This window comes from Malus domestica, chromosome 01 (assembly GCF_042453785.1).
Source record: "Malus domestica chromosome 01, GDT2T_hap1".
Taxonomy (NCBI): domain Eukaryota; kingdom Viridiplantae; phylum Streptophyta; class Magnoliopsida; order Rosales; family Rosaceae; genus Malus; species Malus domestica.
The window spans coordinates 25,381,400-25,402,031 of NC_091661.1; the positions used below are offsets into that span (position 1 = coordinate 25,381,400).

Here is a 20,632-nt window from a genome sequence, read left to right on the forward strand (position 1 = left end):
TTAGAGGATTGACATTGTAAAGTTGTCCAATGATCGTATGTGGAAAGCGTTTAGTCTCGTGTACCCAAGGAGTTTACGTGCAGATGCAAATAAGACTCGATTATATATAACGTTTCTTGCCAGTATAAATTGGCAATTAATTAAACATGGTTTGGCTAAGATTTTGACCTTGCTGATCATATGTGCCGGTATTTTCTATGTCCCGGTCGAGTAGAATCATCCTCTTTTGAACTTAGGTACTTGAATTCTGCCCATGTTAATCGTCTTCCTTGATCGGACTGATGATTCTACTATATACTTGCGCTAAATGCAGTAAGGAAACAATGCTAAATCCATGCCAAAGCTCGTAAATAATTTATGTAAGCTCAAGAGAACGTGGACAAAATGCAATAGCTTTTGAAGAAATTAAGGTTCAAATATACATGAAAAATAATTTGACTTGAAAATATGTTTTTTAATCAGTGTTTTAGGAATTGAATCAATGTTTTTGGATACTGGGCTTGGGCTGAGCGTTTAAAATAAGCCCAGCAGCATTTAGCTGCCCGAATTACTTGGGAGTGTGACACTATCCGGCTAACAGCCCACTCTCAACTAAACAACACCCAGTGCGCAATACGCACCCCCCTCAAACTCCAGTTCCCGCGCCAAAACTCCTCTGCTCCAACAGCTCTAACAAACTAACAACCACCGGCTTCCACATCACGCCTTCCTCGCACTCTCTCTCTCTCTCTCTCTCTCTCTCCCTCTTCATTTTCAAACCCCAAGAAAACTCCCTCCAAAGAAAGCTCCAAGAAGCCATGGCGGCGTGCTTCTTTCTCTCCCTTGCCGCCATCCTCTTCACCCTCTCTCTCCTCCCCGGAAGCACCTCGCTTTCCACCACCGTCGGTGCCACCTACTCCGCCAGCACCGCCGCAACCTACGCCGCCCCTCCCGCCGTCGACCGCGTTGCCCACGCCGTCTCCTCCCTCGGCCTCTCCGCGCTACGACTAGACGCCTCCGACCCCGCCATGGTCCGCGCCTTCCTCTACTCCAACACCTCCCTCCTCCTCACCATCCCCAACAAGCTCGTCCCGCCCCTCGCCGCAAACCGCTCCAACGCCCTCCGCTGGCTCTACATCCACGTCATCCCCTTCTACCCCCGCACCAAAATTTCCACCATCTCCGTCGGCAACGACCTCCTCGAGTCCTCTCCGAACTTCTCCACCTTCCTTCTTCCCGCCATCCGCAACGTTCAACTCTCCCTCAAAGACCTCGGCATCCAAAAGATCTCCGTCTCGACCACCTTCTCCTTCATCAACGTCATCACCACGGCGTTCCCGCCTTCCAATGCCCAGTTCCAAGAACCGGCCGTTGACACCGTCATCAGGCCCCTCCTCCAGTTCCTCCATGACACCAATTCCTCGTTCTTGATCAATCTCTACCCCTACAATCTGTACAAGATGCGCAGCGAGATACCGATCGGGTTTCCCCTGTTTCAGGAGCACCCATTCGGATTCCGAGACGACCTCACCACCGGCGTCCGGTACCGGAACCTCTTCGACATGATGGTCGACGCCGTCATCAGCGCCATGGCTGTCGCAGGATACGAGAACATTCCGGTGATCGTGACCGAGACTGGGTGGCCCAGCTTCAGCACCGACCCGGCCGAAATCGACGCCAACCCGGTTTACGCCGAGATGTACATCAAGGGGCTTTTGTGTCATTTGAGGTCCGGAAAGGGAACGCCGCTGAGGAGAGAAGGGGTTTCCGAGACGTACATTTACGAGCTGCTCGACAAGCAAGTGAAGCAGGGGCGCAATTGGGGGATTCTTTACCCAAATTTGACCAGCAAGTACAAGGAGATTCAGTATTCTGGGTCGGATTGCGGAGGTTTCTTTGATATCTTGATCATGGCGGTTGGGCAACTCTTGGTGTTTGCATTACTTGCCTGGTAATGTTGCTTTTCCGATTCAGTTGCTTAATTTCATTACTGGGTAGCTCGATTTGTTGATTCTTGGAGGGTTCTTAGAGATCTTTGATCCGCACAGTCGACTGTGAATTGGGTTCAATTACTTGCTTTGATTAGTAGGTGACTAGCACAGCTTTCGATTCATGGAGGTGCTGTTGCTAATTACTTAATTGGGTATATGAAGAAACTGTTGTTGATTACTTAACTGGTAATTTTGATTCTTAGATGGTCCTGGGGATTCAATTTGTTCAGTTTGGATTGCTGCTCAAAGGAATTCCTGTTTTTGTACTCTGTTTTTAGGGTATTTTGTATACGAAATGGTGGTTGTGATAAAGCCAATTGCACCACTAGTCTTCTTGTGATGAACAGAGTTTAGTGGATGTTTTTGCAGAGAAAATCGATGTTTGGATGGTTTGAATTTTTAATCTCAAAACTGAAAGTTAGCATCTTGGTTGGCTGCAATGTTTAATTGAAGATTTGTTGTGTGATTGTTGCAAGTTTCATGCTTTAGTTTCTTTTGAGATGATTGAATTCTGCAGATTGAATTGGATTGGGAATTTGGGTGTCATAAGTTCTGCAGATTGAATTGAAATTTTAATGGACCCTTGTCTAGTACTAGGTACATGGAAAATGACTAGCATCCTGTAAAGTCTACCTTTTTACTGCCCAATTTGGAACTTTAACGAAAAAAATTCGGTACTATTCATTTTAATAAAAAATCACATTTTTATACTAAAAAGTCAATCATGATATTATTCATTTTACATTTTATTTTATCATTATCGTTAAAACTCAAAGTTTTCAAGCTATTTTCATTAGTTTTTTTATAAAAATAATGTATATAAACCAATAACATGCAAAGAATAAAAAAAAAAATTAATGACACAATTATTCGTAAAAATGAAGAGAGTTATCATTTTATTAGTACAAGATAATTGAAAACGAAAATGATGTTTCAAATTAATGATCACAATAGGTCAAATATATTATAATTACAAATTTCGAATTGCATAATATGTTGTGCCCAAGATTGCTAAACCTAATTGTAGACATCGAAATTTCGGTAAATAAATGTTGACGGATAAATCAAAGTTTCAACGCTCATGTATTACATAAATTTTACACGTAGCGTGTGTTTAAACAAAAAATCGAAATAGTTGGAAAAGTCATCAAACAGGACACGTGTCAACACCTGGCAGAAACGACTTATTTCATCTGGGATATTATATTCAAAATTAGGCCTTGGAAATTTCTATAAATAGAAGGCTAATTCATTCATTTAGGGGAACCAAAATCATTAGGCAAAATTCTTGAAGCTCTGAAACTCTGAAACTCCGAAGCTCTCAAGTATCTAGGTTCCCGAAGAATCAAGAAAGCTCTCTTCGATCTTCGATCTTCGTTCATCGTTCATCCTAAGATCAAGCCCCAACGGCCCTTTGGATCAACAATCATCCACCTTCAAAATCAAGCCCTGACGGCCCTTGAAGAAAGTGTTCTTCGTTTTTCGTTCTTCGTTCATCGTTCTTCCAAGATCAAGCCCCAACAGCCCTTTGGATCAACAATCTTCCACCAATTCAAGATCAAGCCCCGACGGCCCTTGAAGAAAGTGTTCTTCGTTCTTCGTTCATCGTTCTTCCAAAATCAAGCCTCGACGGCCCTTGGATCAACAAACCACCGTTCTTCAAGATCAAGCCCAAAAGCCCTTGAAGATCCGTTCATCACTGTTCTTCAAGATTAAGCCCAAAAGCCCTTGAAGATCCGTTCATCACCGTTATTCAAGATCAAGCCTTAACGGCCCTTGAAGAAACACTCATCCTCAAGATCAAGCCCCAACGGCTCCTTGAAGATCCGCTCAAATCCACCTTCAAAGATTAAGCCCATGGCCCTTTGAAGAAACTTCCAACAGTTCATCCAAGATCAAGCCTCGACGACCCTTGGATCAACAAAACATCCACAAATCAATACCTTACGGAGATCGAATCAGAGGATCAAAATAGAGAGAGATTGTAACCCTAAATCATCAAATACACAAATATTATTTTGTGCACGTTGTTCTTGTCTCTTTCGTTTCAGGAATTTTCCGTGTTCACAAATTGGCACGCCCGGTGGGACAATCTCTACCTCTCATCTCTTTCTCCGTTCAAGAAATTCGAGCACACTTCCAAAATTAATGGCATCAAGGAAGGCTCAAACTGTTCCCGCAACTGGCGCAAATAACAAGAGCGTCATCGTCGCAAGTGGTGTCCCTTTAGGCATCACGACTCGAAGCAAGGCAAGAGCTACTTCTGCCGCCTCTTTCACCTCTGCATCAACTCTGCCAAGGGAACAAGAGCACCTAAGGCACGAGCCTTTGATCACCTTAGCCTCACCAAGGGGCGAAAATCCAAGGAAATACTCCGAATCCATGCTCTCCAATGCCGATTCGAGCGGCAGTTCAGCCATGCAAGTCATGACCATTGGAGCAACTTCAATCGATGAGCAGCTGGCTCAAATGAATGAAGCAATCGCAAGGCTAACCCGAACTGTGGAAGAAAAAGACTTGCAAATCACTGCACTCGTCAGCCGACTGGAGCCACAGGACGACGATAACCCTAACCCAGAAGAGGAGCCTCTAGTGGAGAATATCGATGTGAAGCCGCAGCCAGACCAAGCAGCGGCACTCATGGGATCTCTTTCTATCCAGCAACTGCAGGAGATGATCGCCAGCACCGTCAAGGCACAGTACGAAAGGAGCTCAAATACATCCGGGTTGTACTCAAAGCCGTATTCAAAGAAGATCGACGCCTTAAGGATGCCGAAAGGTTATCAACCGCCAAAGTTCATGCAATTCGATGGAAAGGGAAACCCGAAACAGCACGCGGCCCACTTTGTTGAAACTTGCAACAACGCAGGGACCGAAGGGGACTACCTCGCCAAGCAGTTTGTGCACTCGCTGAAAGGAAACGCCTTTGAGTGGTACACGGACCTAGAGCCTGAGTCCATCAACAGCTGGGAGTAATTGGAGCGGGAATTCCTCAACCGCTTCTACAGCACCCGCCGCACTGTGAGCATGCTAGAGCTAACGAGCACAAAGCAGTGGAAGGACGAACCAGTCATTGACTACATCAATAGATGGCGCACTCTAAGCCTCGATTGTAAAGACAGGCTCTCGGAAACCTCTTCAATCGAGATGTGCATCCAAGGCATGCAATGGGGTTTGCAATACATCATTCAAGGCATTAAACCACGGACCTTCGAGGAATTGGCCACTCGCGCCCATGACATGGAGTTAAGCATCGCCTATCATGGGAAGAAGGAACCGATCGCCGACTACAAGAACGACAAAGTTCTTAAGACAAAGGTGGAGAAGGCTGCATGGAAACCCACCAAGGAAGCGATGACGGTCAACACATCTCCCGTCAAAATCTCCACACGAGGCAAGGCGATTCAAATCGAAGCTTTTCGTGATCAAGAGATGCGTAGACGCACTTTGAAGGAGCTTGAGGAGAAGACTTATCCATTCCCCGACTCTGATGTGGTTGCCATGCTGGATGACCTGTTGGACAAAAAGGTGATCGGTTTGCCTAAGTGCAGATGGCCGGAAAAGATGAATCGTACCGACAATCCAAGGTACTGTAAATTCCACCGCTTCATCAGTCATCCGACAGAAAAATGCTTCGTGCTGAAAGATCTCATCATGAAGCTGGCTCAGAAAGGAATCATCGAGCTAGATCTTGACGATGTGGTGAAGTCAAACTATACCACCATCACTTCTGGCTCTTCTGACTCAAGGTTTTTACCTCAACCGTTGGGGGCATCCTCCAAGACAAGCAAAGTTGAAGGATGGACTCAAGTCACTCCTAAGAAATTGCACAAGAAGTGTATGTCTCCTCCACAAGTCCGCCAATCGGAAAGGGGGCAAAACAGCTCTTGTCAACCTTCAAAGCAACGTGAACGGGTTGAAGATGATGAAAATTTGACACATAGGTCGTCCATCCCCATCACGATGCACGATTTCTTTCCTGAAGACTTCTTCAATCACTCGGTCAAGACTCATTGCTATGAAAATTGCAAGGAAAGCCTCTACAGGATCGTTTGACAAATTCACAAAGCTCCTTGTCCACAAGAGCCTAAACTGCAGGACACCCAAGCTCCTGGTTTGCACGAGCATAAAAGGCAACATCAACGCTCCTGGTCTGCACGAGCATAAAAGGCAACACCAACGCTCCTTGCCTGCATGAGCTGAAACTGCAAACGGCACAAAAAAAGAAAATACCAAAAAAAAATATATGTATGTATTTGAACTACGTTACGACTTGATCTCTTCTTTGGAGGGGTACGTAGTCAGCTCGAATGTTCAAAATTTTCGAGTTCAGTCACATCAAATTAAAAAGAATCAATGTTTTATTAAAGAAGGTCAATTTTATTACAAATTTATTTTGTTAAGAAAATTTGCAATTTTCTTTGTAAAAAATTAAATTACACTTTCTTCGAAAAAAAAACAAAAAAAATAAAAAAATAAAAAAAAATAAAAATAAAATCAGAAGATGGAAGCTTTTCTCCGCACTCGGCCTACTGGCCTGCGATGCCAGGATCCATGCCAGCAAAACCCTAATCACCATAACCACGTGGCGGTGGAAAAGCAAAACAACATCAAACACAAGAAATACAAGCAGCCGAGATCTCAGGTGGGAGGCGGAGGAGAAGGAGCATCATTAGTCATTTTCGAAGCTCGAGCACCATGGATGCCAAGTCCGTGTATTCCTCATCGAGTTCAGGGTTTCGAACACCTCCTCCTTATAGCCACACACATATTTCATTTGCTGCCAGCACGAAGGCTTCAACCCAATCTCAAGGGTTACGGCCTGCCAGTAGCAATCAGTCTTCATCTCCTCCGGTAATGGTCGGTTCACCCACAACCACAACCTCATCAATGGCTAAGAGTGCTGGTGGAAGCCCCAGGATAACTAGTTCGACTTCCACAGGAAATAAAGCTGGCCAAGTATCGTCTTTGTTATCTCAGCAGGCCAAGAACTCACCAACAGTGCCCAGTCAGAAGTCGTCTCCTGTTGGCGGGAGGAATGTCCCTTCGATCATAGGCCCACTCCACCACAACAATGTTTTTTGGGCCAACAATGGTTTCGACATCGCCGTCAGGCTCTTGGAGCCCATCAAGCAAAGGGTCTCTTCCTCTCTTCCGCCTGCAACAGCAAGAACCACGCCCAAGTCTCCATGGCTTCTCCCAGAGAGAGCACGACATCACCTTCTTCAACCCTTTAACCTTTATCGTCGGCCCCAACGACGACGGCAAAATCATCCTTTCCCGCAGCACCCGCTACATCTCATGCGTCCCACCGGTGCTCTTACTCTTCCAAATCCTCGTAAGTAGCCACGATGTCCACACTTCCAAGATTCAATCGCAGACCTCCCTCTTCACATCTACTGCTTCGAAAACATCTCCCAATTCATGGAACTGCCCCTGCTTGATCAACGGCAACAACGGCGACACCTTCACTTACGCCGACGTCGAGCTCGCCTCCCGCAAGGTCGCCTCGGGGCACCACAAAATCGGCATTCACCAAATTGACGTCAGCAAACTCATCTCCTCTAACACCCTTGGACTTTCTGGAAAGAGCAGCCGTCGTCTACGGCGACTGCCCGTCCGTTATATACGGAGACACCACCTACACTTGGACACAGACCCATCGTCGATGTCTCCGCGTGGCTTCCTCTATATCATCCCTTGGTATCAAGACAGGCAACGTGGTGTCTGTTCTTTCCCCAAACATCCCAGCCATGTACAAGCTCCATTTCGCCGTACCCATGTCTGGCGCCATCCTCAACAACATCAACACCCGCCTGGACAGGCGCGCCGTCATGCGCAGCACCACTCGATGACTTCCTTTGCACGTACGTGGACCTCGTGGACAGGGGCGACGAGGGGTTCGAGTGGGTCTCGCCGTCAAACGAGTGGGTTCCGATGACGCTGAACTACACATCGGGGACCACATCGTCTCCCAAGGGAGTCGTTCACTCTCACAGAGGCGTCTTCATCATCGCCGTCGATTCCCTGATCGACTGGGGTGTACCCAAACAGCCGGTGTACCTATAGACCCTACCGATGTTCCACACTAACGGGTGGAGCTACCCCTACGAAATGGCAGCCGTCGATGGGACCAACATCTGCATCCGTAAGTTCGACGCCCAAATAATCTATTCCATGATCAAACGATAGCGAGTTACCCACATGTGCGGTGCGCCGGTGGTGCTGAACATGCTCACAAACGTCCCGTCCGGAACCGAAAAGCTCGAGTACCCGGTTCACACCCTGACCACCGGAGCTCCGCTGCCGGTTCCAGTTCTGTTCCGGACCGAGTCCCTGGGTTCGTGGTGAGTCACGGTTATGGGTTGACCGAAACAGCGGGGCTGGTGGTATCGTGCGCGTAGAAGAGGAAGTGGAATTTGTTGCCGGCGACTGAGAGAGCGAGGCTGAAGTCGAAGCAAATAGTGAGGACAGTCGTGCTCCCTGAAGCTTGCAGGACAATGAAGTTCGTGGCTGGGCTTTTGACGTCGATGTTGATTGACGGATGATAGAGCTCTTGATGGGCAGAGATCTTCGGCGAGGCTCTCGTTGGGTAGAGTGTAGCTCGTTGGGGGAGTAGGGTGTCTTGAGAGATTCCCTCGAGCTCGTCACTATGACAACCCTAGTAGCAAAGAACTTCAACGACCGCCGTCAAACGACTAGCCGGTCGTGAAGCTCGAAGCACCATCTTTGCGCCCTCCTTGCTCCGCTCCCTGCAAAATTCCCCATCCCGTCATCCAAATTTATACAAAAAAAATAAATAATAAAAAAAATATATGGTGGAACACTGCACCATGATTAAAGAAAAATAAAATAAAATAAAATAAAATAAAACAATAAAATAATAAAAATGCATGGTGCGTCTGGCACCATATGAAAAAAAAGAATAGTGGGTGCATGATTACAAAATAAAAAAAATAAAAATAAATAAATAAATAAATAAAAAATAAATAAAAAATAATAATAATAAAAAAAAAATGATGATGGTGCATCTGGCACCATGTGACAAAAGAAAGAAAAAAAAAAAAAGTGGTGGTGCATCTGGCACCATGAGAAACATATGAATATATATAAAGCATTTAGTAAAGCCCATCTTTTATTTATTTGTGTAAAAAAATTTTTACATAAATTCGCATTCCACATGCCATAAAAAAAAAAAAAAAAAAAAAAAGACAAATCAAATTTACAAGAGGGGATTTTCAAGGTTGATCAGATGGCGCCTCAGTACTCGGCGGAACCCCAGGAGAAGGAGGCACCGAATGTTGATCATTTGAGGCTTCATTACGCAGTACAGCCCCAGAAGACGAAGGTAAATGCTGCTGGAACAAACCCACAAACCTCTGATGATCAAGTAAAATCTGACCATCAGATTCCTGCATCTGGTTAATCTTCCTCTTCATGTTTGTCGCATAGCTATGTGCGAGCTTATGCAACTGTTTATTCTCCTGCTTGAGCCCTCTAATCTCCTGTTTGAGACTCATCACTTCCGCCGCCAATGATTCAACTTGACGGGTTCGAGCAAATAGGCGTTGGGCCATATTAGACACAGAACTTGCACACTGCACACTGAGAGCCAGATAATCCTTAACAGCCAACTCATCAGACCGTTTGGAAAGTAGTCTGTTATCTCTGGGAGTGACAAGGTTTCGGGCCACCACCGCAGCGGTCATATCATTCTTCACCACCGAATCCCCAACGGTAAGAGGACCAGTAGGGGATATGAAGGATGGGCGCCATATGTTGTCTGGAGAAGGCGGGACTGCCTCTTCACCAAGGTTCAAGTCAAAACGACGGTCGGAGGGTCCAGATATTTTCAAAGTGTTGAAGAAAGAAGAGATCGGACAAATCAAGATCTTAGAAGTGCAAGAAGGGAGTTTTCACAAGCGAAAATTCAAGTGTGCTTTGAAACAAACAACGTGCCTCTATAAAAAATCAGCACTCGACGGGATTTCAGAGATCGAAGAGGCGAGCTCAGAATTCGAAGAGGCCATTCAAAAATCGAAGAGGCAAGCTCAGAAATCGGAGAAGCATCTTGCTTTTCCAGACGCGTCGGCACCCATCACACGCAAACTCAGCTTTGCGAAAATCACGGGCAATTTGTCGAAGCGCCGATCCTAGATATCGAAGAGGCGCCAGTCTTTTTCAGCCTCGTCAACACCTGTCATATGCACACTCAACTTTGCGCAAATCACGAGCAATTTGTCGAAGATTTTCGGTGAAGGAGAAAGCACGTGAAGTTTACTGTTCAATCATCCAACGGTTGCCGACAAGAGTGAAAGAACAGTACCGGTTATTAATCCATATAAATGTCCACCTTTACCCTACATAGCAAGGCAGACATACAGAACATTTCTTCATCTCCGAGAATGCCTTCCCAACAAAGCCTCTCGAGTCACCCAGTGTTCCTTATTCCTTGGGGTACCTCTGTAAGCCAATGACTCCAAAGCAAAAATATCTCATATCACCAGGGTAGAAAGCAAGAGTATCTCATATCATGTGTTCTCTCTGTCCTTTCTTTTGTCCTTGTTCTTACTTACAAAGACAAGGATAAAGAAAACAATATGCCGGAACCTCCACTCAAACTCGGGTAAGGAACCGACCGCTTGGAACCCTTCCCTGATTGCTTACCTAGCACTGCTCTCGAGTACTCATTTCCCATTGCTGCTGTACTTCCAAAGAAGCTGCCACATCTGCCTGAAGAAACAAGCAGAGAAGAATGCAGCATGCACAGTCAACTCAGCAGAAGGAGTCTGAGATGAGGAACTCGAGAAGATGCCACATCTGCCTGAGGAACAGATAAAGGAAATGAAAATAATACCTTGAAACATGTGGAGACAAGTGCAACCAAGCACGTGCTTATTCATTCGCTACTTCTTCAAAATCAAAAGTATCTCATATAATCAGGGTTGCAATCATTCTGGACGGTGAATTCGTTTTGACCCTCAAATTCTTGGGTCGACTTGCTAGGCGTTGTGGGCTGCACGTGCCGATTCACCACCCTTGAATCGAATCCTTAAAGATCAAGTCACCAACTGGAAGAAGAGCCCATCAATCTTGAAGATCATACCGTTGACCAAACTGCTCAGGTGTGAATTAGAAAGATTGAACAAAGAAACAGGCTGTCACATTTACCTCGTGCTTGCTTGCCATGTGTTCAAATCAACCTTCGAGATCAAGCCTCAAAGGCCCTTGAAGAAGCTTCCAGCCAAAGTTCAAGATCAAGCCTCAACGACCCTTGAAGAAATCACAAGTCCGATTCAAGATCAAGTGTCTACCACCCTTGAATCAAATCCAGTTCAAGAATAAGCTGTGGAAAGTCAACAATTGGAGGAAACCAGAAAATCCTCCAACCCAGTTCAAGAATAAGCTGTGGAAAGTCAACAATTGGAGGAATCCAGAAAGTCCTCCAATCCAGTTCAAGATCAAAGCTGTGGAAAGTCAACAAGTGCAACAAAATACGTGCCGATTCATCCACTACCAAAGCCAAAAATCATCTACCACATGAAGTTCCTTGTGGTCCAATTTCAACTTTCAAGATCAAGCCTCGACGGCCGTTGAAGAAATTTCAAACAAAAGTTCAAGAACAAGCCTCAACGGCCCTTGAAGAAAGCTCCAGCCCCATTCAAGATCAAGCCTCGATGGCCCTTGGATTGACATCTACATTAAGTGACTTCAAAACGCATCTCCTACACGCGACAAGCACATGTATACGACGCGTCTTGAAGTGGGGGCATTTGTAGACATCGAAATTTCGGTAAATAAATGTTGACCAATAAATCAAAGTTTCAACGCTCATATATTACATAAATTTTACACGTAGCGTGTGTCTAAACAAAAAATCGAAATAGTTGGAAAAGTCATCAAACAGGACACGTGTCAACACCTGGCAGAAACGACTTATTTCATCTGGGATATTATATTCAAAATTAGGCCTTGGAAATTTCTATAAATAGAAGGCTAATTCATTCATTTAGGGGAACCAAAATCATTAGGAAAAATTATTGAAGCTCTGAAACTCTGAAACTTCGAAGCTCTCAAGTATCCAGGTTCCCGAAGAATCAAGAAAGCTCTCTTCGATCTTCGATCTTCGTTCATCGTTCATCCTAAGATCAAGCCCCAACGGCCATTTGGATCAACAATCATCCACCTTCAAGATCAAGCCCTAACGGCCCTTGAAGAAAGTGTTCTTCGTTCTTCGTTCATCGTTCTTCCAAGATCAAGCCCCAACGGCCCTTTGGATCAACAATCTTCCACCAATTCAAGATCAAGCCCCGACGGCCCTTGAAGAAAGTGTTATTCGTTCTTCGTTCATCGTTCTTCCAAAATCAAGCCTTGACGGCCCTTGGATCAACAAGCCACCGTTCTTCAAGATCAAGCCCAAAAGCCCTTGAAGATCCGTTTATCACTGTTCTTCAAGATTAAGCCCAAAAGCCCTTGAAGATCCGTTCATCACCGTTATTCAAGATCAAGCCTTAACGGCCCTTGAAGAAACACTCATCCTCAAGATCAAGCCCCAACGGCTCCTTGAAGATCCGCTCAAATCCACCTTCAAAGATCAAGCCCACGGCCATTTGAAGAAACTTCCAACAGTTCATCCAAGATCAAGCCTCGACGGCCCTTGGATCAACAAAACATCCACAAATCAATACCTTACGGAGATCGAATCAGAGGATCAAAATAGAGAGAGATTGTAACCCTAAATCATCAAATACACAAATATTATTTTGTGCACGTTGTTCTTGTCTCTTTCGTTTCAGGAATTTTCCGTGTTCATGGAAAATGACTAGCATCCTGTAAAGTCTACCTTTTTACTGCCCAATTTGGAACTTTAACAAAAAAATTTCGGTACTATTCATTTTAATAAAAAATCACATTTTTACATTAAAAAGTCAATCCTGATATTATTCATTTTACATTTTATTTTGTCATTATCGTTAAAACTCAAAAATTTCAAGCTATTTTCATTAGTTTTCTTATAAAAATAATGTATAAAAACCAATAACATGCAAAGAATAAAAAAAAAAAAATAATGACACAATTATTCGTAAAAATGAAGAGAGTTATCATTTTATTAGTACAAGATAATTGAAAACGAAAATGATGTTTCAAATTAATGATCACAATAGGTCAAATATATTATAATTACAAATTTCGAATTGCATAATATGTTGTGCCCAAGATTGCTAAACCTAATCCATACCCAACCCAAATCAAGAAAATAAAGCTAATTTCACCCTAAAAATTAGAAAAGGTGAACAAATTGGACCTCCAAAAATCCAAAGAAGATGATAATATCATAAATGAGAGAGGATGCTCGCCGGATTCTTATTGTATATACCGTAAGAATTCTGAAAATCTTCCAACCACATCCGTCTACATATTATATTACAAAACCCAAAAACAGAATCCCGCGAGGATCCTTCTGGATCAGAAACGGGCATGGTGGACCGACTGTGATAATTGTTTGACCATGGTTCTTGCTTGGGCCGATTACAAAACCCAAAAAGAATAATAAAAAAATTCGGATTGTGCGCCGTCGTTTTCGCGTTTCAGAAACACTCAGAGAGTGAGAGAGAGAGAGAGAGTCTTCTGCTTTTTCGTCGTCGTCGTCGTCTTCTTCTTGTGGAAGGTAAAGGGTAAAGGGTATGGTGTGAAACTGCAAAGAAGGAACTCCGGCCCTCTTTAAATCCCAGGTATGAATTATGTACCCTCTTTCGATTTCGATGCAATTTTTTAATATTTTGTTTTAGCATGCAATCGCCAACGCATTGTAGATTCACGGAGGTTGTTTCAAATGCGAATTTTGTCACTTCAATTGAGCTTTTCTGTATGAACACTCTAATTGCATCGTATGGGTTTATATTTATTTGCTTCAGTTTTCATTGCATTTCGAGTTTTTCACTTTTGTTTTCTGCTTATTTTTTGCATTTAACTGTATAAAGTTAGAGACTTGAATTATGAATCTAATCCTTATACTCATTAAGGTTATCAACAATAAATCAACTGCAAATTATGTAGTTTGGCAAAAAAGGTTGCTCTTTATTTGGACTGCAAAATAATTTGAAGAAAATTAATGGGGTTTTTCATAATTACAATGCTGCTTTGGTGTTGAAGTTTGCCCAAATTATCCAGCTCGTCTGGAAGCTTTTAAAATGACTGCAAATGCTTTTGGAACCAATCCTTAATAAAAATGCAAGTGAATCCTGGAAAAGCACTTGAAGTGCTTCATGCAAGAAGCACATAAGAAACCCAAAAACACTTTCACCAAAAGTGCTTTCAGTCATTTTAAAAGCACTTCCATACAAACCCTTCATTTCCTTTTTTCATGTTAAATACATTGGGGTTTTAACTTTTTGTTTTGAGGTAACGAATTTCGCATTGTATCGTGTTCATGCCTGTGAAAAATGTCAGAGAATTTGGAATTGATAAAGGATGTATAGCTCAACAAGATCAAAAGCTATCTGGACTCCGGGGCACCGGAAAGTATTCTTTGATCTTTGTCTAGAAGAGGTGGACAAAGGGAATAAGCCGGGTACACACTTTACTAAGGAGGGTTGGAGGAATCTCATCCAAGGGTTCTACGAGCAGACGGGTTTAAGGTACACCAAGAAGCAAATGAAGAATCATTGGGATTTCACCAAGAAGCAATGGAAAGTTTGGGTTAAGCTCATCGCCGAGAGTAGTATGAAGTGGGATCCTACGACCAATCAATTTGGTGCTAGTGCAGAAGAATGGGCTCACTACATACAGGTAATGCTAATTTATTTACAGCAGCTAATGTTATGCATTTGAAGAACGATGCTATAGAGGTTTTTCGTGATTTCAGATTTGTAATTGCGAGTGCTTTGTCTCAGGTGAACCCCGAAGCTGCACAGTTTCAGCATAAGGAAATCCCGTGCCCTGACCTATTGGAAATCCTTTTTGTTGGCACTATGGATTCTGGGGACATGGAGCCTTGTGATTCTCAGAGGAAGCAAAGCAATAGCTCGGACAACTCCTTTCTGCACTCAGAAGAACAAGATTTGGTGACTGTGGAGCTGGGAGAGGAGCATATTTCAAACGCTGTTCCATTAAGGAGTTACGTGGCTCAGTCTGAACACCGTCTAACAACTGCAAGTGAGCAGAGCATATCTAGCTCATCCCATTCAAAGGCAAAGGCCGTTTGGTCGCCTGCATCCCACGGTGTATTTATTGATCTATGTCTAGAAGAGACATTGAAAGGGAACAAACCTGGGACACATTTTACCAGGGACGCTTGGAGGACTATTGTTGAATCATTTAACCAAAAAACTGGCCTTATGTATGATAGGTTGCAGTTGAAGAATCATTGGGATGTCACCAAGGAGCAATGGAGAATCTGGTGTAAGCTAATTGGCACAACTTGTATGGGTTGGAATCCGAACACCAGACGATTTGGAGCAAATGATGAAGATTGGGCCAATTACTTAGAGGTATGGTATACAATTGCCAGTAACTATTTCTACGAAGTTGGAAACTAGGAAGATTATGAATGATTTCGGGTTCTTAAATCATGTTGGTTTTGTTTTGTTACAGACCGACCCTGAAGCTGCTTCATTCCGCTTTAAGGAACCTCAATGCGCCGACAAACTGGAAATCATATATGATGGAACAATTGATACCGGAGAGACAGAGCCTCCTGCTAGGCGTAGGAAGTACAACGATAACTTGAGTACATCCGTTTTGCATATAGAAGAAGATGGAGGCATAGCGAATCAAGAGGAGAACAACGTTGGGCAACTGGATGCTGTAACATTTGCTTTTGCACAAGGCAAGCCCACTTATAGCATCGGGGAGTGCATCAACTGCCTTGATGCCATGGAGGAAGTAGAACAAGGAAGTGATCTCTATTTGTTTGCTTTAGATGTATTCCTGAAAAGGGAGTACAGAGAAATATTTCTTCAACTGAAAAGGCCTAGTGTAAGAATTGCTTGGTTGCAGCGGCTGCAATCCGTCAGCCCGCCTTTGTTCTAGGATGTTTCTTGTCTCTTGGATTTCACTTGTTCATTGAAAGGTAGCTGATTTCTTTCATCATTTACGGGTTTTTTTTCATCGTCACTCGATTAAGTAAGTGCACATATTTAGGCAAACTTAAGCAACACATGAAGAGCGATTACCAATAATTATACTGAAACTTTTTTACAAGAGAATACACAGAGCAGAACTGAGGCTATTTACATGGCTGTGGAGAGTTCAGATCAGAAATCTCCTGAAAATCTGTATGGAATGCAAATATCAATGGTGCCAACATGGAAGAACAACTTTTTTGGTGTATGTGTGTATAAGCGATATTCTACTTAAACTAGTCTAAACGGCAGAGGAATTTAAATTCGGGTGTATACGGGAGAGCACATTCGCTCTAGACAATGCGGCGACGCCCACATCTGTATGTATGTCCTCAATTTGATGTGAAAAATTGTAAAAAATTGGGTTTGGAAGCTTGAAAATCCGCTCGCCTGAAAATGGACTTCTTAGAGCATCCATGTGACTGCTTACGGAGGCTATAGCGCGGAAGCCTTCTCTCTGCATCGCGTCCCTTCGTTTGGAGAAGTAGTCATGGCTCTCCATATGCAATTCATCTTCCGATCTGCCGAAAACAGAACGACCAATCAGAACTCAGAAACCTCCAACTAATTTTACCTAAAAGACAACAGAAAGAAGGGGCATTTGGATAGTAACAAATACCTCATAATCAATGAAGACCAAGCTCTATATCCTGCAGATATAAGATCCTCCATGGAAGAATTTCGCTCCGCCTCCGGTTTTCTTGAGAGCAGAATCAAAGGCCAACCACCAGCATGAAGTTCCATATATAATCTCAGAATAAACATCTGCTTCAGATGCTTTGCCTCTTCCACAAAATCACTACCACCATACTGATCATATCTGTGCACAAGGAAACGGGATAGCTCGAAAGCCGGAACTATGGAAGAACAGATGCTTCAAGGACTAAAAGGAGATTAAATTACCGGTGCAGTCTACGATTTGAAGAAAGAATGTCATCTATGTCGATCAAGACCACGTCGAGACCATCGTGTGTTGGGGTAATGCTGCTGAAATAATTCTGAATCATCGACACGGTAGAATTTAAGTCTCTTGCGTATTGACCTTCTTTGATGTACTGAAGGGCAACAACCCTGCACATTGAAGGGAAGCGATCTGCTTCAACGGCGTTGAGTTCCATATGCAGAGAGAAGATCTGGCAGTGATTGTAATCGAAACTCGGTTTCTGAGTCTCAACGACTCCATGGCTCTTACTTTCGCAAGACTGCAGCATTACAGTCAGTGCAATCAGCAAGGTGATCAATAAGACCCCAACAGCTACAAGTGCACCAATGAAGATTGCCGTAGCAAAAGACGACATGTAGAACCCCGTCTCCATGGCATAACTGCTTGCCCTCTCTGTGTCCACGAAATGGAACAGTATCAATAGTTGATTAATTAAAAGCTCAACATGCTTCTGATTATATGAACGAAGGCCTCGGGGCTTGTTTGGTGCCTAGGGTTGGATTGAATAACTCGTTTGTCATACGTTTCTTCCTTCAACATGTACTGAATCTATAGATCTTAGACACCAAACGAGGCCTAAAGATATAACATTTCACTGAGCTACCACCTAACAAAAGCACTTGTAAAAAAACGCTTATGAGCAGAAACGCTTCCTACGATTTGAAGAATGTTATCACATACCTGAACCTCCACCCGAAAGACTCTGGGCGGAGTACTCGCGCTCCATATGACGTCCATAGGCAGACATGGTTAAAATCCAAGACAAATCACCAGCTCAAATATTCTGCAGAACAACTCCAGGTCCCTTCCTGTTCACAGAAGGATCACCCGCAAGTCTGCAACCTACAAAAGTGACATTAAACATCATGACAACGCAACAGCCACCATAACCACTTCTCAGATTCTCAAATTATTCGAGGAAAACACCGCGAAAAACGCTAAATTTACAAAAGAAACCTCATTCTCTAAATCTGATGCTTACAGTTTTTCAGATGCACCCCTTAAAGCCAGCTTGTTCATTGTTCAGTTGAATCTCATCATATTCCGGAATCCACCGTTCAACTATGTCCAGTTAGACCAAATCCAATAAAAACATCAATTTCATGAAAAAATACAATAATAAATATATATAAAAAAGCATGAGTTGCGTCGGGAGTTGGGACAAGTAAGACCATCTGCTGATTTGCAGATCATTTAACCAATCCAATATTATTTTCCACAATTTTTACATTTTGGCCCCAAAGGGAAATCAAGGAAACCGATAATACAAGTTGACCGCCCTAATCAGATGATATTTAACTAAATAACTGAAGCTACAGGGAGGGGGAGAGAGAGATATATAGAATACCAGAGAGAGAGAGAAACATTGGATTGGAGAGATTGTGTGACAAGGCAGCTCTCTCTTCCTCTGTCGTGTTCTTGGAGATGGGGGGGAGAGAGAGACTTGAAGAAGTTTCCTTTGTTAAAATTAGCAATCATTATGATTATGATTTTACTGTTTTACAGGTCCCATGAACCAGGGGGTACTTGTCAAACAAAGAAACACTCTACTAGGTACACTTTTGTAATTAGCTGTCGAATTCAAACTCATCGTATAACTTTTCACTTATGAGTTAAGTTACAAGTGAAAAAAATAACATTAGACCGTATTTAATTAGTGTAATTTTTCTAATCATTGACACTTTTGCCATAAATACCACGGTCTAGATTGTACGTATACGTATATATTTTCCATTTACTTGTTACTTTGTTAGTGGGAGATCTCATGTTCTACTCGGTGAGTTTGTTACCTAATTATAGTTGACCATATCTCATCTTCTCATATTTGATATATACCACCACTCAAATGTTAGAATTCAAATTTGAGTTTTGAGTCCTCTCGGGCTCTGGAATGGTGGACTACCGCGCAAGAGCCACCAGCTGGTTTCTTCTTAGGAAAAAGAAAAAATTGAGTTTGAGCTAAATGCTTGAATTTTCTTTTTTTGAACAAATGATATTTTCTACTCTAAAAGAAAGGGGTGTGCTTAATCTCACAATGCGATAGCAATAATGTGGTTTAAATTCGATTTTGGTAATAATAGAGTCTAAGATTTCTTATTTAGAAATAAAAAGAAATATTATATTATTAAATGACGAGTCTAAATCCTTGAATTGAATAATGAAAAGTTATATTTTGTGTTTTACTATATATGACTTTTGTTGGTAAGGATTGAGAAATCATAATCTTTTGTGGTTGTGGGCCAGTTAAGGAGAATTTGCTACCAAACCGACTCTTAAATTAATTAATCTTAATTAATGGTTTTAGTTCCATACTTATCATTAAAAAGATGCATTTGCTATTGGCTCTGAAACATTATTGTATAAATGCCAACTGTCTGACATGTCCAGCCATCCCTACACGATTTTCATATCCAGATGAGCATCATCCAATATTATATTATACAGATCAGAATGAACTATATATAATATTCTTGTCTTGACATTTGTCGTGATTCTATAGGTCACCAAAAAATTGAGCCATGTAATGTTTGATTCTCTTATCAGCCACAATAAGCACTTTTCCTGTGAGCACTTAAATTTTGAAGAAGCACTTTTATTGCTTCACGGCCAAGTGACAGGCCAGTTCTTCAACTGCTACAACATATTACTAGGTAATTGGTTTCTTCCTTCGGTTAGTTTCTCCAAATCGTCCTCAAGAATACCATTTTTTTTTTCAATTATCTGTATGTAAATTTGGTTAAATATAAAATATTTAGCACAGAGTACACTTTAAACTCATCAATTAAAGAGAACTTCAATGCGTACTTCATGATCACCCACCTAAATTTGGTATAGATGATTGAATTGGAATTGATAAATAACTATTTTCAAGGAATGATGAAAGAAGAAATGAAAATTCTTGTTGCGGACAATTTTGCTAACATGGGATTGTCTTCTCCATCTTTAACTTGGCATGATTCTCCTCCGATGGCGGTTCGTGCTGCCCTGTTTTCAGACTATGTTAGCTTGCTTAGTTACCGCTTATCAAATTAATGTGCATGTCAGCATCCAGGTTTGTCTCATTTTTTTTTTCTCCTAACTTTACGGGGTTGTTTGACTTGTTTTGCAGGTTTAGACCTTTAGGTTTGGTTTTAGAGGGGTTAGGTTTCATGTCCCCCCCTTCCCTCTTTTCTTTGTATATTTCTCGTTTTTTGTTTCTAGAAGGGTAAGGTTTATGTCCTCCCTTCTTTTTCGTGTATTCATTTTTATTGTCTCTGTTTTTTTAGGGGTAAGGTTTATGTCCCCCCTATCTAAGTGTAACTTTTTTTTTTCGTTATCAATAAAATTATCCTCGTACCGTCGAGGTTTCCAAAAAAAAGAAAAAAAAAGAAAAAAAAAAGAAATGAAAATTCTATGACAAACTTGAAGGTAGGAGATAGATAACTCAAGAAGAAAAGTTATCCATTTGCAAGTGGTTTGTAGCTTACGTGGTTAAGAGTCTTCGCTCTTGCATCCAAACGTGTTCATTTCCACTCGTAATTTAGATGAAAATAGTATAGGTTTATCCTATCGTTTGTGAAAAATAGAAATTATCCATATCAATTCTCCCAAAATGA

The 20,632-nt window shown here is 42.4% G+C and overlaps 3 protein-coding genes and 1 pseudogene across 5 annotated transcripts; 3 read left to right on the forward strand and 1 right to left on the reverse strand.

The window, feature by feature from the left end:
* The first annotated feature begins 775 nt into the window (after positions 1 to 775).
* On the forward strand, positions 776 to 2,373 carry LOC103445777 (glucan endo-1,3-beta-glucosidase 7-like). The gene has a single exon (XM_029107233.2). The coding sequence runs from the start codon at positions 798 to 800 to the stop codon at positions 1,932 to 1,934; it is 1,137 nt and encodes a 378-aa protein (XP_028963066.1). The 5' UTR covers positions 776 to 797; the 3' UTR covers positions 1,935 to 2,373.
* A 4,295-nt stretch (positions 2,374 to 6,668) lies between these two features.
* On the forward strand, positions 6,669 to 8,518 carry LOC103445768 (2-methylpropanoate--CoA ligase CCL4-like; annotated as a pseudogene).
* A 4,665-nt stretch (positions 8,519 to 13,183) lies between these two features.
* On the forward strand, positions 13,184 to 16,061 carry LOC103444760 (L10-interacting MYB domain-containing protein-like). The gene is made up of 4 exons (XM_008383710.4): positions 13,184 to 13,702; positions 14,421 to 14,759; positions 14,864 to 15,460; positions 15,564 to 16,061. The coding sequence occupies exons 2-4, from the start codon at positions 14,442 to 14,444 to the stop codon at positions 15,999 to 16,001; spliced, it is 1,353 nt and encodes a 450-aa protein (XP_008381932.1). The 5' UTR covers positions 13,184 to 13,702; positions 14,421 to 14,441; the 3' UTR covers positions 16,002 to 16,061.
* A 57-nt stretch (positions 16,062 to 16,118) lies between these two features.
* On the reverse strand, positions 16,119 to 18,526 carry LOC103444770 (uncharacterized protein At2g39920-like). 3 transcript variants are annotated; one of them, XM_008383725.4, is made up of 6 exons: positions 18,385 to 18,526; positions 18,019 to 18,098; positions 17,718 to 17,879; positions 16,997 to 17,429; positions 16,713 to 16,913; positions 16,119 to 16,614 (listed from the first exon to the last, which is right to left on the reverse strand). In XM_008383725.4, the coding sequence occupies exons 3-6, from the start codon at positions 17,782 to 17,784 to the stop codon at positions 16,335 to 16,337; spliced, it is 981 nt and encodes a 326-aa protein (XP_008381947.1). In that variant the 5' UTR covers positions 17,785 to 17,879; positions 18,019 to 18,098; positions 18,385 to 18,526; the 3' UTR covers positions 16,119 to 16,334. The 3 variants fall into 3 exon arrangements, with proteins under 3 accessions (XP_008381947.1, XP_008381950.1, XP_070681422.1); XM_008383728.4 differs by having other exon boundaries at positions 17,718 to 17,872; positions 18,385 to 18,525; XM_070825321.1 differs by lacking the exon at positions 18,385 to 18,526 and having other exon boundaries at positions 18,019 to 18,345.
* Positions 18,527 to 20,632: the final 2,106 nt, after the last annotated feature.

Excerpts from the sequence above, each read along its gene's own strand:
- LOC103445777 (XM_029107233.2), top strand. The coding sequence starts at position 798 with ATGGCGGCGTGCTTCTTTCTCTCCCTTGCCGCCATCCTCTTCACCCTC.
- LOC103444760 (XM_008383710.4), top strand. The coding sequence starts at position 14,442 with ATGTATAGCTCAACAAGATCAAAAGCTATCTGGACTCCGGGGCACCGG. Across the intron at positions 14,760-14,863 it reads AATGGGCTCACTACATACAG|GTGAACCCCGAAGCTGCACA; the intron begins GTAATGCTAATT and ends GCTTTGTCTCAG. Across the intron at positions 15,461-15,563 it reads ATTGGGCCAATTACTTAGAG|ACCGACCCTGAAGCTGCTTC; the intron begins GTATGGTATACA and ends GTTTTGTTACAG.
- LOC103444770 (XM_008383725.4), bottom strand. The coding sequence starts at position 17,784 with ATGTCTGCCTATGGACGTCATATGGAGCGCGAGTACTCCGCCCAGAGT. Across the intron at positions 17,430-17,717 it reads TCTTTCGGGTGGAGGTTCAG|AGAGGGCAAGCAGTTATGCC; the intron begins GTATGTGATAAC and ends TCGTGGACACAG. Across the intron at positions 16,914-16,996 it reads TCAAATCGTAGACTGCACCG|ATATGATCAGTATGGTGGTA; the intron begins GTAATTTAATCT and ends CCTTGTGCACAG.